Source organism: Diadema setosum, chromosome 2 (genome assembly GCF_964275005.1).
Source record: "Diadema setosum chromosome 2, eeDiaSeto1, whole genome shotgun sequence".
NCBI lineage: Eukaryota > Metazoa > Echinodermata > Echinoidea > Diadematoida > Diadematidae > Diadema > Diadema setosum.
Genome location: NC_092686.1, coordinates 14997900 through 15020152, shown reverse-complemented (window position 1 = coordinate 15020152; position 22253 = coordinate 14997900). Strand labels below are relative to the sequence as shown.

General features: G+C 37.6%; 1 protein-coding gene across 1 annotated transcript in view; it reads right to left on the bottom strand.

Moving 5' to 3' along the window:
- LOC140240116 (uncharacterized) overlaps positions 1 to 16118 on the bottom strand; it is a 37945-nt gene extending 21827 nt beyond the window's left edge. The window contains exons 1-2 of the mRNA XM_072319929.1: positions 15875 to 16118; positions 2558 to 2612 (exon numbers count right to left, since the gene is read on the bottom strand). Of these exons, the coding sequence (XP_072176030.1) occupies positions 2558 to 2612; positions 15875 to 16000 (181 nt within the window). The 5' untranslated portion in view covers positions 16001 to 16118. The remainder of the gene's footprint in view (positions 1 to 2557; positions 2613 to 15874) is intronic.
- Positions 16119 to 22253: the final 6135 nt, after the last annotated feature.

Genomic DNA, 22253 nt, shown 5'->3' with positions numbered 1-22253 from the left:
GACGGCGAACACCCATTCCAGATAGTACACGTCAGCATCTCGACCCGGAGCTCGTCGGTGGTAGTGCGCACTGCAGTTCGTGATCGCGATCGAGGCCCCCTTAGAGAGTGGCATGTAACATATTTCACCAAGGCGACCTGGGACTCTACTTGGACTGTTGCGGTGGTTCGTACCTTGTACACCTATTTGTAATTGCCGCTCCTTTACATCTCTTAATATAACTATTATGTCCCCTCAAGTTTAAAACCTTCGTTTGAGCAGATACAAGTGATGCTGTTATATTCTCATTGAGAGTTGTATAATCAACTCACTGATTAATCAATAATTCTGTTTAAAGCACCCCATAATTATCACCTGCGTGTGATACATAATGTACACGACAATAAAACTTGTATATTAATAATTGAACGTTATATTCAATTGTAAATCGAGTGGAGTCATAGCTCAGGAAGTTGGAATATGGCTGTATAGTATGATGAGATTGTGTTCGGTGTGCAATCCTGTTACATAACGATAATAAAATCTTGTCACATATAACACGTCACAAGGCCTACCTTCCAATAGACCCTTCTAAATGAAAAATGTGGACATGTGGGTGATGCAATTATTGGTGAAAAAATGATGTTGGGACAAAAATGTTACTTTAAAGACTTTGTGACAAAGAAAGCAAAGATAATGAAGCATAATATGCTGTAAGCTCAAGACACAAGATACAGGGTATATGAACAGAATTTATGCACTAATAATATTGACAACACAGGTGTTCATCTATCTCAGCATAATGAATGCATTCAAACACAATCTGTAAATGTGACCCTGCACCTCAAAACAAACAAAAAGTCGCCAGACATGAATTTTTAGTTAAGACCATATTCTGAAAGAGCAGACTTTAAGCTTTAAAATGATGTATAATTCAAATCAAATGGACTCTCCTAACCTATCTAAATATTGGAAAGAAAGCACAAACTCAGGAAAAGTGTGAACTGAGAAAAGAGGCTCTGAAGTACAGTGTCTATTCAAGCGCTTGATCTTTACCAAACTGTGCTGGCTGTGCAATGAATGGGACAAAAAACAGGAAGTAAACCACCAGAGTGACAACAATGAAGGGATTATTAGATTAAACTGAAATTAAGCATGCCTCATTAACACAATCTGTCCATAATCAATGCCAACTTTCAAAGCAGTAGCACTATCCTTTCAAAAGTTATTAGAGTTGAAAGTGAAGAGTGTGGCAAGGTTTTTCAGAAATGAAAAAGGGATTCTAGAGACACATCTATCACACTATTCTACCAAAAATGTTCGAGATAAACTGCTAAAAAAAACCACACTTTCCAGCCCGTTTTATGATACCAAATTTTAGCATAATGTAAAAGAAGACCCGCTCTTTCAGAAAATATGAAAAAGTCAAGTTCGGCTAGGTTGACCCATTTCACTTATTTTCAGTCCTCACACAAAATCAGTGTGTGCGACTTTATGTTCGTTTTGAGGTGCACGGTCACAAATTAAGATTTAAAATGTGTGATTGTACAAAGTTTCATTAAACATATGAGGATAAAGAATTCATATTGATCAAATAAAAAACAAAAAACAAAACACAAATTGCAATGTGACAACAGCGATTATTATACAAATGATGCACAGGACAGGGTGGATTGGTGAGAATTGGATGCATGAGTTTAACTTTGGAACTGTTTAATGCAAGTGCAGTGATTGGGTTTTGGACTGTTACAAAGTTAAACAAGAGCATCCAATTCTCACTGATCCATGAAATTGGCCTGTGCATCATTTGTGTTATAAAATGGGACCATAAATTCTAGAAATACAACCATTTTCCCCATCATGTGTCCATGCTCTAGGCCTATCAATATACGTTATAAAATATGGGCTTTAGAATCTCTGCAATCTGAATGGTCAATTGTCATGCACTGATTTTTACTGATCCACACTAAGCAATGCATCCGGTAAAATCTGAACGCATGGCTCAAGTCTTGTACAAGTTGTATAGTGTTGTAGGTGTACCTGACGCATGATGGGGAAAATGGTTGTATTTCAAGAATTTACAGGCCCATTTTATAACACAAATGATGCACAGGCCAATTTCATAAATCAGGGAGAATTGGATGCTCTCATTTAACTTTGGAAGAGTCTAAAACCCACTCCCTCCACTCGTTGGTTTAAACAGTTCCAAAAAAGTTAAAGTCACACACCCATTTCTCACCGATCCACTCTGTCCTATGCATCATTTCGTCGCTGGGGTGACAAGACCTTGTATCTGCAATTTTGGTGAAAATGACTTTTTTGCATTTATGGTCAAATAATCGGTTAAGTGATGTCCTGTCCAAATCCCAGCTGTGTTACCCCAAAAGTGAAGCCACCATGGCACGTCAAAGGAACGGCTGTCCCATTTGGTAAAGTGCTTTGCCCGCCATGTTTTTTGGCTCTCCTGAACATTTGACATTTTGTAGATACGAGGTCTTGTCGCCCCAGCGACGATTTGTATACTGTATTGATGGGCCTAGAGCATATCATAGGGTACAAATATACTCAAGTAACTTACTTGGAGTAATGATACACGGAACTGTCCTTGAATTGGGGGCATTGGCTGCTGGGTCCTGAAATGAATTTCATGAAAGCAAAAATTGATCTTTCCATCATAAATTCATGTACAGGCTTACACTATGGAACACATGACAACATAAATCCTGTACCCTATATTTTGCAAGCATAACATTTTCAAAATTAGCAACTTGTAAGAAAATCTGTGTGTGATTGCATCAGTGATCAAAAACCATGGCAATGGAATGAGAAATAGATTTTGATATGTATTTTATCACTTTTCATGAGAAAAGTTAACAATTTTGCACATTGGTGATATGAAATGGCGATATTTCTATTATGCCGTGTGGGCTTTTTTTTTAAATTTATTTTCTGAGGATCAGTCATCTTGTGATATTTAAACTCACTTAATTGTACATACACCGTACAGTATAATTTGTAGATCTATACATTGTGTGTAACACTTGCTTTTCTTCCTTTAAAATACAAAACATATTTGAATGAGATTAACCCAGGCTATATATTGGTAATGGAAAGGCTCTGACCTACACCATTGTTCTGGAAAACTAAAAGTTAAGTAAAGTAAGTAAAGTAAATTTTTTTACCTTACATACAACATGATACACTTCACTATCTGTTATAAACTTTGATAACACAATCAAAAATTTTACTCTTACTTCATCAAAATGCTAATCATCAAATCTACTGATAATACCAAACAAAAATTTTGATGTAATGTCTTTAAACAGTTTAGACCACTTTGGGGGAAATGTTAAAAGAAGATGGCATAAAAAATATTACATTTGCAATTGGATGATGATATGATTGAAATGAAACCTCAAAATTTACTGGGAAGAAAGTGGCTTCTGAGGCTAAGTTTAAATGCATTAACTGACTTGAAATAGAGACATTGGGGTGTGTTTTTATGTCATCTTGTTTCCAAGTAGATGCCTAGAACTCCCTTGACCTTTGACATCCACACTCGTTGTTAGTGTTAAGTGAAAGAAACAGCTCTGACATGTGCATGAAACATGCTCACCTCGTAAAACGTGGACTGAACTTGTGAGCACTTACTATGCCTTTCTCTTTTTTGGGGGGGATAAATGGGCATTGAATTTCAAACACATCATGAAATAAACAATGTCACTGCCAAAAACATAAATAAAAAAGCTTGTTTAGCTTTACACTGAAAGGAGAAAGATACTCATAAGTATAAATGGTGAATTGTGTATGTGAGCACATTTCCAGTGTATACTCAAACTCATTTTCTCAGGTAACATTAAGTGGATATATTACTGAGTGGCAAATGATTGTGAATGTAGCAAATTTTCAGTTTTGTCAGGGTTTGTAAACAGTCGAAATCAAGCTAAGAAAGAGTTGTAATCTTTAATTTGCAAACAATTTTCTTGTCACAAAGAAATTTGAACATGCTCAAAATTTCTATGTGACAATCAAAATTGAGTTTCGCAAATTTGATTGCAACTGCTCATAAACCCTGATGAAACCTTATACCAGTATTCGTTATAATTTGCTATGTTCATAAATTAACAGTTACCACTAAGTAAGATACCCAGCTGTAGACCCTGTCTTCCAAAAGCAACACATTCTGTCAATTTGCAGATAATCTGAACTGAATGCCACTATTACAGTTCTGATTCCTGCCTGTAGTTGTTCTAGTTACAAGTCGGTGTGTGAACATGGTCATTCCCTTGCTTCATTTCAAGTTTTTTACATGCATACTCAAGTTACTTTGCTTGGAGCAAATGTCACAACTGCATTGTTGCTGCTGAAAAACATAAGTTAAAAATGCAGAGGAAAACAACACGAAAGTTTGGCGTGAGTGAGGAACAATTGCAGGAAACCGATTTCCCATCCGGAACAGCCGCAACTCCATTTATGTTTAATCCCTGGCTGCATTTGTTAAAGACCACTTCTCCATTTTTCTGAGTTGTGGTTGCCTAGGGACAGAAACAGAGATTGTGTATCGCGTTCTGGCAATGCAGGTGTTTTTGCGTGTATCAGATGATGTTCATAAGATACCGCAGATCGCCCCAGGTGTTACACTGGCATGATCTACATGTGCAATGTATATATGTACTGACCTAGTCACACCATAGGGGGGAGAAGTCCAATGAATGAGGCTGCACAAACACTATATTACTAGTTTGTGACAGGATTTCTTGATTTGACAGCCAACTACTAATGTAACACATCTGGCACGTGTACAACTAGTTCATCATCTGTAGTGTGGCTCATTTAAACATCCTTTTATAGTGCATACAATATTGAGGTTGCCAACTAATGAATCAGGTAACATCCAACCACTGTTCCTCATCCTCCTACTATAAAGCAAATATATAATATAACATATTTTTTTGGCCATGCATTGGTGACACAACTGCTTGTCCACAGACTACTTGATGGTCATGTTAACCCATTGAGGACTGGCTGATTTTGTTATAACACGCATTTCCCATAGACTCATGCCCAAGTATTGACCGATTCTGTGACGCGCTATGTGTATTTTTGGCATGGGCGCAGCCATAGTGGGTGTATCAGCCGACCCCCCCTCCGCACTCCCCCACCCCTCTCCCTACATTAGCACGCGCGCAGAATGAAAAACTGCTTTAGCCAATAGGCGTCTCGTACTGAGTGCGCGAATGCTTGCTTTGTGCGCGAACCTTTGTTACAAGTGCGTGTAAACATGTTGCCCCGGGGTGGGGGAGAGCAGGGGGGGTCGGCTGATACACCCACTATGGCTGCGCCCTGTGCCGTAAAATGTCTGCTGCCCTCAACGAACCCGAATCGGTCAATACTCTCGATGCTCGTCTTTAATATGGGTTAATATTGTAACTGTAGTGGTAACAACCAAAACTTGCCACTTCTGACAGAGTGGCTATGCTTCTCACTCTCCCATCAATTTGGCAGAGTGTTCCGACCTTTCGAACACCGACTTTAATTTCACGATTAACCTTTCTACACCACACACATGCACACGCAATTACAGTTTGTTGCACTTGTTTACGATATAATGCAGGTGGGTCTGATTCTGTGAACACTGCCAAATTTGCTCCATGTAGCATGAGCTATGATCAGATCACCAGATCGAAACCATCAAAAACATCACTACACGGTATTTGAGGGACATAGAACGGATGTTTTACTAAAGGCCTACGCTTTTTAAGCATACAAGAGACCCGGGGATCTTGTGTTCTCCTGAGCATTGCAAGTTCACCTTCCATGCACTTTTGGAGACTTTTACCTGAGAATATTGGAAACTTGGGGTGGGGGATACCTTTGTGAGCTGGAGGCATGGTGTCCATTTGCATCCATCACACTGGTAAAAATACCTGCCAATTTAAGTACATTGTACTTCATAGAAGGTTAAACTATGCATTTTGGAAGAAAAAAAAGACTTAAAGCTCTATCACTTCTGATTCTAGAGAACAATATTATTAAATATCCTTAATTTAGGACAATTAAGGTCTAAATATGAATCCCTCCCCCCCCCCCCACCCAACTCCAATATGGGTGGGAGGAGGCAGCCCTGAATGTACAATGAAAAACTTGGAACTAAAGTCATCAACGTACAAGGTGAGACATCTGCACTTCTAGTTCTAGAAGAAGATTTGTAAATATTCCTTCATGTTGGGGGGGGGGGGGATTGGGCCCCCTAGGGACCCCTAAGGGGAGCATGTTGCCCAGTTGAACAAATTGAGTGTTAACCCCCTGGCATACTACCTTGCAATCCCCCCCCCCCCCCCCCCCCCCCCGTCTGCCATAAACAAATTTGAAACAATAGTCATCAATGGGCCCCCTAGGGACCCCTAAGGGGAGCATGTTGCCCAGTTGAACAAATTGAGTGTTAACCCCCTGGCATACTATTGCAATCCCCCCCCCCCCCCCCCCCCCCCCCCCCGTCTGCCATAAACAAATTTGAAACAATAGTCATCAATCATAATGACTCATTGTACTAACTCAGCTCTATCATTTCTGGTTCTAGAGAAAATCTTTTAAGATACCTTACTGGGAGTGAGTTGCGCCCCCCTGGAGTCATTGTGGAATATGACTCCAACAAGCGAGTTATGAACCCTATCAGTGGATAAAAGCTTGTTTCCAACTTGGCAAGTATACAGGTATGATGTCCAGGGTTTCAAGAAGAGTAGATCCAGAATCCACAGATTATTTCACTGCGGATGACAAACCACACTTCTCAAGAAGTACCTCAAGTACATATTATAGTACTAAAGGGAAATGGCCACATATACATTTGTATGTCAATCATTTATCTGCTCATTACAGGCACTTTTCTTGAATTGCTATAAAGCTCTTTCATCAGCACTCAGTACTAGCCATCCAAAGTTGACCTATTGAAGTTCAGGTAATGATGACACTTAAAAAATCATAACGGGGATTGGGGGATTTTACGGTAATCTCTATTCATTAACAATCCAGACATCTGTACCATTTGGTGAACTTAAGGTGGGTCTTCATCAGCTTGAGCTTGAAAAATAGCCCGCTATTTCTTATCCAAAGAACAATCCTGATCAGAAAATAGCCCCCTAATTTTGCAATGAAGACCAAAATAGTGCGCTATTCCGATTGGAAAATAAACCACCGAAATTTTGGACTTATTTGCGGAATAGCCAGCTAATTTCAATTAAGCACGCTATATAACCTTGACGCATGGTCATTAGCTCGAGCTTAACCATCGGCACTGCATGTGTTGCGCACCACGCAGGAACGTAGGCAGTCGGGTCGGAGTATGTTCTCGTGGGTGCCATTAGTCTAAAGTGCGCATGCGCCACAATTGGGCTTATAAACCCCACCGTGCTTGATGCTCAAGCTAGTACGTGAAGATGCGATTGCACATTACAGCTGACTTCGGGCTTATTTCTCTGATCCCCCATAAGTGCGCTATTTTTCAAGCTCGAGCTGATGAAGACCCACCTACAGAGCAGCAAAACAGATAGGGTAAAATCATTCTGGCATGGTGAAAAATCTCAAAGCGCAATTTTTATTTACACAGCCTATTAGGTTTTAATATGGTACATGCCCTTACAGATTCAACACAGTATCCCGCATCCAGTATTGTAATGAGTTGATTATAATCTGCTAGGCAAAATCAGACTGCATTGTTGGCAGATACTATGCATCATTGCTTTAGTCTGAGATAATGAGGGAAAAGCCATTGAATGATCCTGTGTATAAAATTAGCAGTCATAAACCACAAAGCAGTCTATACATTAAAAAAACAACAACTATGGCATGCATATTGTGAATGACACAAAACTGCATTTGATGAGTTCAGTTTCCTGCTTTCATAGATCCATTAACCGTTAACGTTGCCACTCAACATAGCCACAGATGCACACCATGTGCACATGTAGGCCTATCCACTCGCCCACACAAGAAGACACCATAAGTGAAATCTGGAATCGAATGGCAGTGATGACCTCAATCAACAAACAATTAGTAACCAGGCCCTATGAAGATAAACAGGATTGCAAAGGGGAAAAAATACACAAGAAAGCCAGCCATGTGAAAGGTAGCCTCACTTGCCTTATTTTTTTACATATTTATTCCTACCCCAATATCTAATGCGGATGTTCCTCAAACTATTTCTTATAATCTGATAATTTGAAAGCAAAACAAAAAAGTTTCAATTTACTTCCTTGTTGGAGAGTAAACAATCTTTGGAAAGCTGTTGTAGTATTAAGTTAAGAATTTGTATGTTGTTGCTTTTTTTGTGTGTGTGTCAAGCACATTCCTACAAATATTCCAAGAGTGCTGAGGCCTCAATTTGAAATATGAGTGAAGTCCAAAGTGAATGACATGGGGAAAAAGTAATGAGAACAAGTGACATTGAAAAAAATATGAGGGTACATTCATATCTCATTCTAGTATCTCTTTATGAGTGTGTACAAGCTACTAAAAAAAAAACGAGAGTGAAGTTCATATTGCAAGAATGACAAAAGCTATTCTTGTCATTAAATTCACGACGGTGCAACAGGCGATTGTGCAATAACTCACTCTTTTTATGGTAGTAGCGGCTAATGCACTGCACGTTGTAACTGGAACACTTGACATCACTTTCATAATCACTTTGATTGAAACAAAGTCACATTAATCTGGATTTTTTTTTTCATTCACACCAGTAGTCAGGGGGTGCTATTTTAACTTCTTTCAATTGCTTGGTCGGGCAAGCAGATTCTCAAATTGTTGCAGAACACACTTGCCTGAACATGAATTTTACTTGCCTGAAAAGAAAGCAAAAAAAAAAAAAAAAAAATGGTATAAAACCACTTGTTAGTCAAGGGCGTGATGAAATGCAATATTTTCATTGAACAGCACACAATGATTCACATGTAAACACCTTGGAGTAACAAATTGGTTCAATCGAGTGTTGGCGTTGCATTGCACTGGGGCTTCTTCACATACATTTTGTAGGCGTTGGAAAGTTGCTGAAATGAAATTAACGCATGCTGCATCATTAAACAGTCATTATCTTTGGGCCTCTGTACGGCTGACTTCATAGGTTTAAAGGTGCATGGTCCTGGTGTTTTAGTCAAATGCGTACGCGGGCACACGGCGCAAGTTTCCTATGGAGTCCTATGCTATAGACCCCTCTTTAGCGCTTACGCTTTGGCCCACTCCTGAGTCCGAAGAAGTCCGATTCACTGTAGTCAGTGGTCCGATCACAGTTCGGCTCATGATTCGGCTGAGGGGGATGACTGTTTTAGCAAACTTCTTTTGTGGTGTCATAATAACAAGCACATATACATGCACCCTGGCATTGCTACAGACTGCGCCATCCGCAGAGAAGACAACGATGGCAACATTACTTAGCAACACCTACGCACTTTACTCTTGATGACAGCTCAACTTCGGTAATCTTCGTATCAATGCTAACGGTGATCGGCAGTATCATCAACAGCGCCCTCTACACTACCAGGACTATGCACCTTTAAGGGGGTTGAGTGAAAACTTAGTGGTAGTTTCAAAAATATTTAGTTGACCAATCCAGGTAAGCATTTTTTCTCCTTGTTACAAAACACTTGAAGCCCGACTTTGATTTTCGCTTGCCCCCTGCCATCCGGCAACCGCTTATGTAGCACCACATAAGACCATGTTTTCAAAGACATTTCTGCCAAATGCTCACATGACCATAGTCAAAGCAAAACAAAATATGCACCAAGTTTGAATAATATTTCTAAAAAAAAGATGAAATATGTCATAATCTTTGATAACTCAATTACCCACAATGCGGGGGAAAAGCAGAGATGTTAATTACAAGAGTACGTATCAGAGAAAATTGACTAAAGTTCACAAAAAAGGTTCAAGTTTTCTGCAAAACCATCTTGGCTCAAATTCCAAACTCAGCAGAGCTACCCCTTTTTAATTCTTTTCAATTTAAAAAAACACAAACACTGAGTCAAGAAATGTAAATATTTCTATTGCAAATATTGATACCCGTAGTTACATGTACATGGTTTCAAAAAAAAAAAAAAAAAATCTGCCCCTTCATTCTTCTCAATACTCTTCACAATACAACTATATCCTTGAACATCTCTGAAACTTGGCAGACTGACAACATCTATTCAGCCCCGTCATAACAGGCTGCAAAATGCAGGGTAGCCTCCGGGTAGCCTCTGCTGTCAAAGATTATTCTCCAGAGAAGATTGTGTCTGTTAAGACGCAACGTTCACGGTGGACAGCCTCCGGACAGCCTCAAAATTTTTATGTTATACATGAAATTCAGAGAAATTGTTATTTTTAGCTTATCAAGTAAAACCATGTTCCCATACCAAGATGTATCAGAGTTAACATTTTTTCTTTTTTGTTTTGGGTGGTTTTAAGACAAGTTTTATATTCATACAGCTGATTTTATAATTTCTGTCATGAAGTGAATAAGAAACTGTAAGAGCATGACATCGTCAACTTGCTGATTTGAATATTCATAAGGACTGGTCAAGAAATGTTTTTTTTTAATGTCAAATTTCAAAATGCCATATCTTCCTTATTTCTTATCAAATTTTTGTCATTTTTGTTTCATTCTGTAGGGAAAATTGTTCTCTTCTTTTGAAGTTTATTTATATTTGGAGTGGACTTCCTCTTTAATGGGAGGGAGAAGGTGATTAATGAAATACTTTGTTACTAGGCTATAGGAAAAGAACCATCCATAAATTGTAATAAATTACAAACATGGTCTATTACAAAGTAAAAATAAAAAGGTGGTTATATTATGTCATTCTGTGGTGAAATTAGAGCAATGTGTGACATAGACTAATTAAAGATCCCACTTATTTCATCACAGATTAAACCTGTTCTTCTTATCTTTTTGACTCTGCAAAGTGTTAATTGCTGATGGTTTTAATGGCACACTTTGCTACAAAAGGCAATACATGTAAGTTCCTGGTTTTGGCTGGTCTCTTTTCTCCAGGTAATACAATGTAGTGTTGCAAGCAGTATAATCTTGCATGGAGAAACTTTGGTTGCAGCTAACAAGTGAACATGATGCTTGAAGATTGGAAGAGACCATGACCTCTGACCTCCTGAACCTGCGACCCTTGTGATCAAAACATATCGATCCTAAATTAACTCAGCTTTGAGGAAGTGCTCTCTTCTATAGCTCACAAATTGAGAAAAAGAACACCACCAACTTGTAAATTTATGATCCCTATCAGCTGCGTCAGTATACAATGGGCAAATAACCAAAACAGATTATAATCTTCTCGATCTTGTCAGCAAATGTTCAACCAGTATGATATTATCCTTTTCCAAGAGCACTACCATGCCAACAGGCAGCAATCTGACACAAATGTGTTAGGACGAAGAGGCACATGTGAGGCTGGTCTACTGCCAATCATTCTTTAATTTCCACAACATTTCCTCGGCACTTTCCTGTGGCACAATATTTAGCTGCCAAGGCTGGAGGTATAGCATGAAAGTGTGGAGAGTAATTTTGACAGCTCAATATAATGACCATCATACCAGTGATAATATTGGAGGAATGTTTGGAAAACAAAATCATCAATGCATTGCATTTTTCCATTCTCTAGCCAGTTTGCCATATTGTGGTACACAATCAAATCATGCAACAGTTTAATCTAGTGTACATGTGGTACATGCTATACATTTTGTACTTCAACTCAAATGTACTCAAATGTACTTCTATACATTTTATAGTACTTCAAGTTTCTCCACAATTCTGGGAGTCTGCAAACAACTCATTTATCTTCTAAGAAACAGCATTGAAACATTTTGCTGTGGACTGCAGTATGAGAAAAACGATGGGTACTCCTCCTTCTTTTATCCAAATGCATCTGATGCAATTTTACATCACATGTTAGTAATTTCATCAATACTAAGAAGTCCATCTCTAGACTTGGTTCCTTTGGAGACCAATTGTCTTATTTTGAAGATCCATTGTCAACCCCCCCCCCCATTCTTCCTCTGATGTCCCCAACCCAAAGTCTGATTTACAGGAACCCATTCAGTGCATGACAAGAATTCCAGATATTTTCATTACTACTGTAATGGAAAGGAGCTTGAGTTACCTTACCTCCTCAAGAGAATGACATCACCCATACATGTCAGTTAGGGCCTAGGCCTATATGTTGACAAAATGGGTATTTTTCATAAAAAGCATGTATAAATGTTTATCATTCTCTTTAAATTTTATAGTCCTAGTTCTGATGTACTACTGAGACACCCAGCCTTTACATGTAGCTATGGCAGCTGATGAATTTAATCCAAACTTTGAAAAACATTTAAAACATGAAATCACAATAAAGGGTAGAGCCACTTAAACAGTTAACTCAACTTTTAACTAGGATCTACAAATCTCATTACAAAAAGTGCGGTGACATCCTCCATAGGAAACGATCTTTAAATGCACCGTGCAGAGCGCACACTCAGGTATAGGACATTTACACGGACTCTCGACTTTACGAACTTATACCTCCCAGAATATGTCTTTTTTGCTTAAATGCACCTGGTTTTTATGAAAATCTAGATTTCAAGCTTGCTCTACATACCTCATTTGTAGAGTTTTGTGAAAATGTTACATCGGTACCACGGTACCTTTCGAGTTGAAAATTAGGTGTCATTTCTCACTCAAATGCAATCAGCTCTACGACAACACGCAATTTTACTTTGACGGCGCGGTGTGCCAACTGTGAGCCTGAAGGCCATTTTGGGAGGGTTATTTTACTGCCATACCTGTTGTATAGTTGTACAATGCACCTGCCTAGTAAGTTGCAGCAAATACTCACGTGTATTCATACTGAGTTTGGAGGAATTTCGTGAAACTTCGCCATCGGTACCTTTTCAATACATAAAACCATGTCAGTTTTTAGTCCCGAGTGAATAACCCACCAATATGTTCATACACTATAATGTGTGCTTCTCACTTGAATACGCTACGCTGATTGGCTAAATGTCATTGGCCTTACGAGGTCGCATCGGGTCAACGCGTGATCGTGACGCAGCGCGTATGCAAATTTATTATTATATTTATTACTATTTGGATTTCATTAATACATTAGCTCAACGTAGCATTTGCGGCGCGTGATTGCATCATGAATATGTATTATTCTTTAACGCTCAACGCACTGTGATAGGTGGTATGCAAATGACGGATCTACGTCATAGCTCATTATCTGTTTGTCACCGTTCGCGTGTAGACTTTTTGTAATGTTAATCTCAAACTGTCAGGCCAATACATGCATTACAGGGAAACCAAAACCCACAGAGAAACATGGATTGAGTGAAAGCAGCAACTTCAGTAGAACACATCAGTGAAAGATTGAGGAAAATCGGACAATTGATGCAAAAGTTATAAGTTTTAAAAGTTTTGGTGTTGGAACTGCTGGATGAGGAGACTACTGGAGGTTATGACGTCATGTGTGGACAACAAAATAAACTAAATTAATATAAAGGGAATAAAAAAAAAACTAGAAATGTCGCTATGGTGACTGGTATGCCTCCGCCATAATGCATGATTCTCCTAATAGGTCTAGATAGTACATGTGGACAATGTGTGATTACATTTTCACAAAATTGGCAAAATATTAAAATGACAAGTTTGTCACAAATGTGTTGAATGTTCACCTTCCTTGACCTAGCTTTAATTGGATGAATAGGAGAGCATGTATTGGGGGATTTAAGGACTTTAACTTGACTTTGACCCATTCATACGTTTATGCATTGAATAATTGTCAAGGTAAGGAGAAAAAGCGCAATTTCTGTATTGAATAGTAAATTGTTACCATTTTCATCTGGCCTTTGACCCTAAAATTCATAAGATAATCACTGTCAGGCAGAACATGCATAAATATGTAGTAAGTTTGAAAATAACTTGAGCCACTTGCGAGATATGGAGGAAATAGTTAGTTCAGCACTTTCACTTGATCTTTGACCTTTTGACCTTGAGGCAAAAAAAAAGGAAAAAAAAAAAACTTTCCAGACAATCTCTATTAGGTAAATACATGCATACACCAAGTGTAAAAAATATATTCCTGCTGGCATTGCATAAACATGAGGGAAATAGTAAAATTTTGAAGTGTTGCCCTTGACCTTTGACCCATTGACCTTTGATCCCTGACCTTTGACCCCATGAACCCTAAATTGCCAGTACTTGAATATACTATGTTCCATGAAGATACCTTGAACAATTTCCAAGGTACAGAGAAAAAAGTAAAGTTTTAATATTTTTACTTGACCTTTTGACCTTTGACCTCATGACCCCAAACTTTCACCAGAGAATCTTAATTGGGTAAGACATGTATACACTAAGTTTCAAGAAAATATCTTCAGGCATTGCATAGATATGGTGGAAATAGTGAAATTTTATGTATTTGACCTTGACCTTTTGACCTTAGACCTTGAGCATGTGCACCCAAAAGTTGATAGGCACAACTTCACCCCCTAATACACATACATGCCAAGTTTCTATAGGATACCTCAAAAGGTTTTTTAGTTACGCTGTCCACAAAATTCATTACGGATGCATGGACGGAAGGACGGACGGACGGACAGACGGAAGGACGGACTGACGGACGGACAACCCGAAAACATAATGCCTCTGGCACCACTTCGTGGTGGAGGCATAAAGAATCATGTTCATGAAAATTACACATTTCATCAACATGATACTGACATATATTCTGCTTTCTGATTTGTGGTTAGTCAAGTGCTCTTTCCCATTATGCAAGGATAAAGTGAAAGCATGTTGAATTTTCTTTGTTAAACATTTTCTTGTGAGTGTGACCTCTGACAGGCCAAGGGCTTTTGTCATTTCTCACATTGGCTGCATTTTTACTGCTTTACTATTTTCTATTTTATGGTAGCTCCTATTTGTGTTTTGCAATTGTTTTGTGTACATGTATATTTTGGTGTTATATGTTCTTTATTTATGTCTATATGTTTGTGCATTAACCAAGAGATGTGAAATAAACTAATACTTGAACTGAATTGAATTGAATTTATACAAAAGACTTACTTTTACAGCACATGACTGCTATGGGTTTGGCTAATACATGAAATGACATGGGATTCCAGCTTGTATGCAAGTGTTACTATGACATTTTTATCAATATTATTATTCCTCTTTAAGTCTTAGCATTGATTTATGAAGTTTTTCCTTGAATTAGACTGTGAGACTGCAAAGATGATAGATTGCTCATGATGGGAGATGAAGTCATTGCAGTGGATGAGATGAAAAACAAACAAAATTGTCAATATTGTGTGGGCTATCCTGGGTTTTAGGGGTCTAAATTATTTTGGGCTGCTAACTTCAGCACAGGCATAGATACGGACTATGGAAAGCCAAAATGGTTTCACCATAACCCTAACCCTAAACCCTAACCCTAACCCTAAACCCTAACCCTAACCCTAACCCTAATCCTAACCCTAACCCTAACCCTAAAACCCTAACCCTATAACCCTAACCCTAATCCTATTTGGGTGTGTAGGCCTATATCACACATTTTCCTTCTTTGGCACATTATAAATGTCTGGTATATACAGTGTAATATACTACCATTCTCATATTCTCTTTACACAATACAGCACAAAAGGTACAACAAAGGTGAAGATGCATTTTTCCTTCTGTTTTTTGTTTATCCAACGTCCTTCACTAATCTGTAGATTATGATAGGCATCCTTAATTGCTACATTAATCGTAAGTGAAAGTCATGATCTACGATCGAACAGCCAACGCAAGTAACGTCTAGACGTTCTAAATAAAACTTGGCGAATGTCGAACAATGCATTGCAAACATTATCACTCGAGCAGCTGCTTTCGAAAACCTACCTCGCACATACTGGTACAGATAGGGAAGAGGTCGCGGCTGGTTACAGCCACACGCGCTGTAGCCAACACCAACAGCAGCAGTGAAAGCACTGATGAACTAGCAGCGTATCTTCTTCTTGCTGGCATTTTTCCTGACAATGACCCGACCGGACCGGCTACAAAAATCCTATGTTGAACAGGTTTGATGAAAGGTCAATACTCTCCAGTCCCTGGTCTGCGATATGGACATCTCTGGAAGTGGACAATTCTGTGAGATCCCGAGATCCGGCGATCCTTTGCCCTACACCCACTGCCAAGTCCAAGTAGATGCGTTCACCACCATGTACCATCAGGGCCACCACCAGTCAGGACTTGACTGCGTTCACACGCGCAGCACACTCGTTGTACATCAACGTATAGACTGGCTAGAATATTAAAGGGATAAATAGTTTCGGTTGAGATGGGGCTTGAGGTTAACAACGTAATTCGATGATGATTTTTTTTTTCTTTAAAGATAATCAGAAGCCTTTCGTGAAATATGAAAAGGCATATACTTCTACGAGGAATTCAAAGTTTATATGATGAAAATTGGTTCTGATATGGCCGGGATATAAAAAAAAAGAAAATCCCATCATCCCAATAAAAGGTGGGACCCACTTTAGGTTAGGATTGCTTTACCTGTTTCGCTTTAGTTTTGTTTTTGGATATCTCAGTCGTTCCCAAACTGATTTTCATCAAATAAACATTGAATTCCTCTTAGTATTGGATGTTTTTTGACATTTCATAAGTGGTAGCCTATATCTTCGTATCTCGCAAAAAGGTAAAAGCAGTAAGCTGGATTTTCACCTCAACCAATACTATAATGACATCCCTTTCACTTGATCAGCGATTGCTATTGAAAAAAAAAGATAAGCTTAAAGGGACTGTACAGTACTGGTTGAGGTGGGGATTCATGTTTTGAACATTCCTCAGTGAGGTAATGAGAAACCTCTTATGAAATATGAAAGAGCATGTAATTTCAAGAAGGATTCAATGTTTATTTGATGAAAATTGGTTTTCGAATGGCTGAGATATCAAAAAGTGATAATAATAAAAGGCGACAGGCCACGCCCTTTATTAGGATCTCTTTTTTCACCTTGTTTTTGGATATCTCAGCCATTTCAAAACCGATTTTCATCAAATAAACTTTTGATACCCCTTAGAATTGCATGCTCTTTGACATCTCATATAGGCCTAGTGGTTTCTGAATATCTCGCAAAACGTTAAAAGCTATATAATCCACACCTCGACCAGAACTGTACACACCCTTTACATTTTGTTTTCCTTTATCGTCCCTTCTTACTTTATTCATCCCTATATTTCCATATCTAAATCATGGTATTCTCGCCTGGGGAAATACACATAGAAAACTTTTAGATAAACTGCTTTTATTACAAAAGAAATCGCTACGTAATTTATGTCATACTACATTTTTGTCCCATACTGACCCGCAATTTTTTTAGCATAAGATTTGAATATTAAAGATTTGTATCTGTTTGATTTAGGACACTTTATTTATAATAAAAACGATTCTCCATATATATTTGAAACAAAGTTTCGAAGAAATCAATCCGTTCATAATTATCCAACAAGACGATCGAATGATTTTCATTTGCCATTTTTGAGAACTTTGCTGGCTCGGAATACATTCATCTACGATGGGCCTATCAGTGTTGGAATTCATTTCATAATAATATTATAACAGCTCAAACTTTGAACTCTTTTAAGAATAAATTAAAATTGTTTTATTGAAATCTTACAACATCCAACCGAGTTAGGTCCGCTTTATCATCTCAGTTAAGTCATCATTTTTTTTTTAACATCAAGCAATTATGTATTCATTTTTTTAAATCAGACAATAATAGTTTGTTAAACGCAAGTCCTCCTCATTATCTGCTATCTGCTATTACCAGTGTGTCTATTCTCTCCTTCTCCTGCATTCTATTCAATCCAGGTTGTATTTTATCATTACTCTTACATCGTGGAATCTATTGCTAGCGTCCACGATGGCACGTGTTGTATATATATATAGTTTCCTCCTTTTTTGTCTTTTGTCTTTCTTTTTTCCCTTCCCAATTATTTTGATTTCGTGTCAGTTGACATTGGTTCGTTTGATTTTGTTTAATATAGCTGTTTTGTGTCTTTTCTTAGGGTCCCATATCGTACAAGCTTTGCTTCTTAGTGGGACTTTCCATTTCCACTTCCATCCTTAAACTTAGTTAACTTGCATTACATGCTTTATGTATATGATTAAAAGTATATAATTGTGGGTTATTTTTTCATCTGTTACTCATTTTCATAGGTTATGCACTTTTGTTATATCAATCTCATTCTGCGATTATTACAACTATCCTGAGCGCATACATTGTATATATTTTTTTTTTTATTTGATGGAAGTGAAATAAATTTGAATCTTTGAATCTTGAAATTTTTGAACGCACGTATAATGCGTGATTTTGATTTGACGGAAAGGAATAGCTGCTCCATTCGATCACTGGGATTCCGAAATTGAATGCCCCAATACTTTGCCTGCGCTATATAAATTATGTGAATTTTAATACACATCCATGAATTGGAATAACGAAAGTATGAAATTGACAGAGAAAACCTAATGTGATATTGAAATTTATTGATAACAGTTGCAGTCGCCCCTATATAACTATGTTGGCCATATAGATGCCCTTATCTCAGATTAATTATCTATCTATCAATATTCATATGATCTCCTACACGGAACACACAAACGCACATACAATGTTATGAGTATAGACGGTGCATAGGCATTTATTATAGGCCTACATTAATATCATTATGTAAAATGGCTACCGGTGTATCGTTTTCTTTTATGAGATATCGATGATTTCCCATCCATTAAGAGATGACTTTCAATTCAGTTTCTTTTCCAATCACAATCGATTAGTTTTTCATGTCTTAGTCTACATGCTTCTCCTATACAAGACAGCCATCATGATGATCCATAAAACTTCTTATATGTATCCAACTCTACAAAGGGAATCACTTGTCTCAAGCCTTTGGCTTTCTTTGTGAACTCCCCGACACGCTTTACACTGTATATATTTCTATTTTTATGATTATCAATGAATTGAATTGAATTGAATTGAATTGAATTGAATTGAACTGAATTTAATTCAATTGAATAAAACTAATTTACATTCTTTACTCTTTTGTTATTATGTAGAGATGCACGTATGAGTCTCATCAACGCTCCCACATAATAGCCTATAATAACCAACTCCCTGCTATAACCCATTTTGAACAACATGGGCAGTATTTTTTATCGTGTGGTACATTGTATCATATTTGAACTAATCTGAACTTTTCTTCCTGTTACACTGAATAAGACGGAAATCCATCGATCGCCCACAGGCCTATATTTCAGGGATGTGTGAAGGTATATAGAGGTCAATTTACTTCGTTTGTTTGTTTCAAGTCATTATCGACATTGTACTACCAAGAGTCACGTGCCATCGGAACCCTATCCGTGTGCTCCCTTTCTGTTTAAGCAGGATGCTCTGATTGAAAAAAAAAAAGAAGAAGATATCTGAGAGTTCTAAGGGTTTTATTCATTTTTTTTAATCATTGTCGTTTCCGCTCTTCTGCTTCCAAGAAGTTTGTTTGTTGATAGTCTTTAATATCAGCATCGAAATCAGTCATCATGATAGCGCAATATGAAAAATTTGTATGATATATCTTAATAAAGGTGCAAATTACATTATTGCATCTGGACTTACTGTCTTTAATTCCGAGAACGGTTTCACGACCGATCCTGGACGTGTCATCAGCTCGTGTTATTTGATTGCGGGAAAAATGTCTTTGCCGATCGGCGCAGACGCACTGCAGCCCGACGTTTTTGTTCGGAGTCAGTCATTGATGCAGCGTCCAGGATCGGACTTGAAACCGTTCTCGGAATGTAAAACAGGAAGTCCAGATGCTCATGGTTTAATTCTCTGCCTTAATTGAACGTTACCTGGATGAATCAGAGCTTACATCAATTGATAACATATTTTAGTTTTCTTCATAACTCTTTCAACTGAAATATATTTGTTCATTTTACATTACTGCACACTAATATGTTACTTCATTTTACACAATAATATGCTATGCAGTATTGTATACTATGATTTCACTTCTTGAATATAAACAAGCTTTGGAAACAAACAAAATCAAAACTCTTGCAACAATTTCTAAGTACTTGCTAATTGCAAAAGACTCATATCAGTAAGAGTAGATTATGTACATTCTATTTTTTCTGTATATTAAAATACATTCTGTTTATGAGATACCTCTATACTATAGCTGAACCTGTTCAAACACACGCACACACACACAGATAACAACCATGCTTTCAAATTTAGACAATTCTCTCCTGCAGAGGCTGATTACGATCAATAACTATCCCATCTCATCCTCCCAATTGACGCCTGTTTTATTTGATATGCGTATATTTCTTGAATCAGCCCAAACAAACTATGCTTGATGATTTTTGCTACGGAAATGATGTATTTTATATCAAGGTGATTAACAGTCTTACAGTAAATAGGTCAGGTATAATATACGTTGTGATTGGTTAGATTGCATCACGTGATCGCATGAATATTTCGGTTTAGGCTTCACTGATTTTGGCACGGGGAATCCAGTGTTATTAAGAGCTGGTATTTTGATTTATTTATTTTTCTTAGTTCATTTTGTATACTCAGTATGATAAAATTAATGTATTAAGAAACTTTTATATCTTATTTAGACCTATGTGATATAAACGAAATCAGTAGTAGATCTATTGGATAGGAGGGCCTAGACCAACAAAAAATGCATGTAGATGGAGGGGTTTATTTGCTATAACAATAATTATAGTGCACGTTTTACTGATGCATGTACTGGATTATAGAACTCCATATAAACATAGTATTATCCCTCACGCATGTAGTTCTATTTCACCTCGGCCTGCGGTCTCGGTGAAACAAAACAGTACTGGGGATGATTTGATATTGTCATTCCATAATCGAGTATAGTGGATGATAGAGCATATCGGCATTGTACATTATTGCTATTGTCTTATTTGAAACACGGTGTTACTATATCTTTTTAAAGCCTAAAACAACAACGCAAAAACAAAATATCCTTTGCTTCCTCATTGTAATTACAAAATACTGTTCTTCATTGCATCTATAATGACTGTTCACATGTGCATTTAAAAAAAAAGCAAATCAAGAGTAACCTCCTAACGAGAATCAACACTGTTTTACATGATTTAAAAAAAAAAGACGCTCGATGAAAATGATAAAGATCGAATGATTGATGTATGAAACATTTAAAAGATATATTAGAAAGATGGGTTTAACTTTATCAAAAGTTAAAGACTGTCTTTATTCGTGTTTTCCAATCCACATAAGAACGAGGCCAAAATACTGAGTAATTGAAACATGCTCACACAGGCACACACACACACACAAACATAAACCAGATGAATAACAAGTTCATCAATAGTCATGTTCTATCAGTCACTGAGTCAGCCAGTCATCAATATGGATGATCAAAATGATACTGATGACCAGTCATGGGACGATGTAGAAAAGTAAGTTCTTTTGCATCCATGCAGTAACTCATGCTGTATATCTGGACTTCCGATGCCGCAGTATTTTCTCCCGTTTATCCCCCTTTTCTAATCAGGGACTCCCCCTAATTAAGCTTCTCGATACAATTCCTAATTATGTAACCGCATTGTACCATCAGCGCAAATAGTTTTACGATTCTTTCATTTCCATTGTAAGATAAGCGACTTCCTTTCTACCGAATGATGGAAGCGAGAATTATTTTCTGAAATCAACCTGTCAGTCACATGCTATCTTGGGGAACTTGAGAAATTTAGCAATTGAAGAAATTGAAAATATCACATATACGGATAAGGTTATTGTTGTCAATATCATCACAATCATTACTCTTCTTCAGTGGTCGTCTTCACAACTTTCTATATATCCGCAATAACACTCCTCATTTCAATAATCATTGGTATTACCAGTATTAGTGTCATCGACAATCATCATACTATTTTCGATATTGTGATGATTATGCCTACTAAATTAACTTCTTGAAATATCACTATCGCTGGCTACATGATCATCACTATATATCATGTGCCATCGCGTGTTCATTTTAGGTTATACTTTGTAGCTATACATCGACCGTTGGATACCACTGAGATGATGATACACCGCCGCACGCGCACCACAAAGTTGCGTAGCTTGACATGTTGAATCGCGTTTTACTCTATAAAACATCGTTACAAAAATAAAATGACAAAACATGTTGCACTAGTGGCTGGTTTCAATACTGACTTATTCCT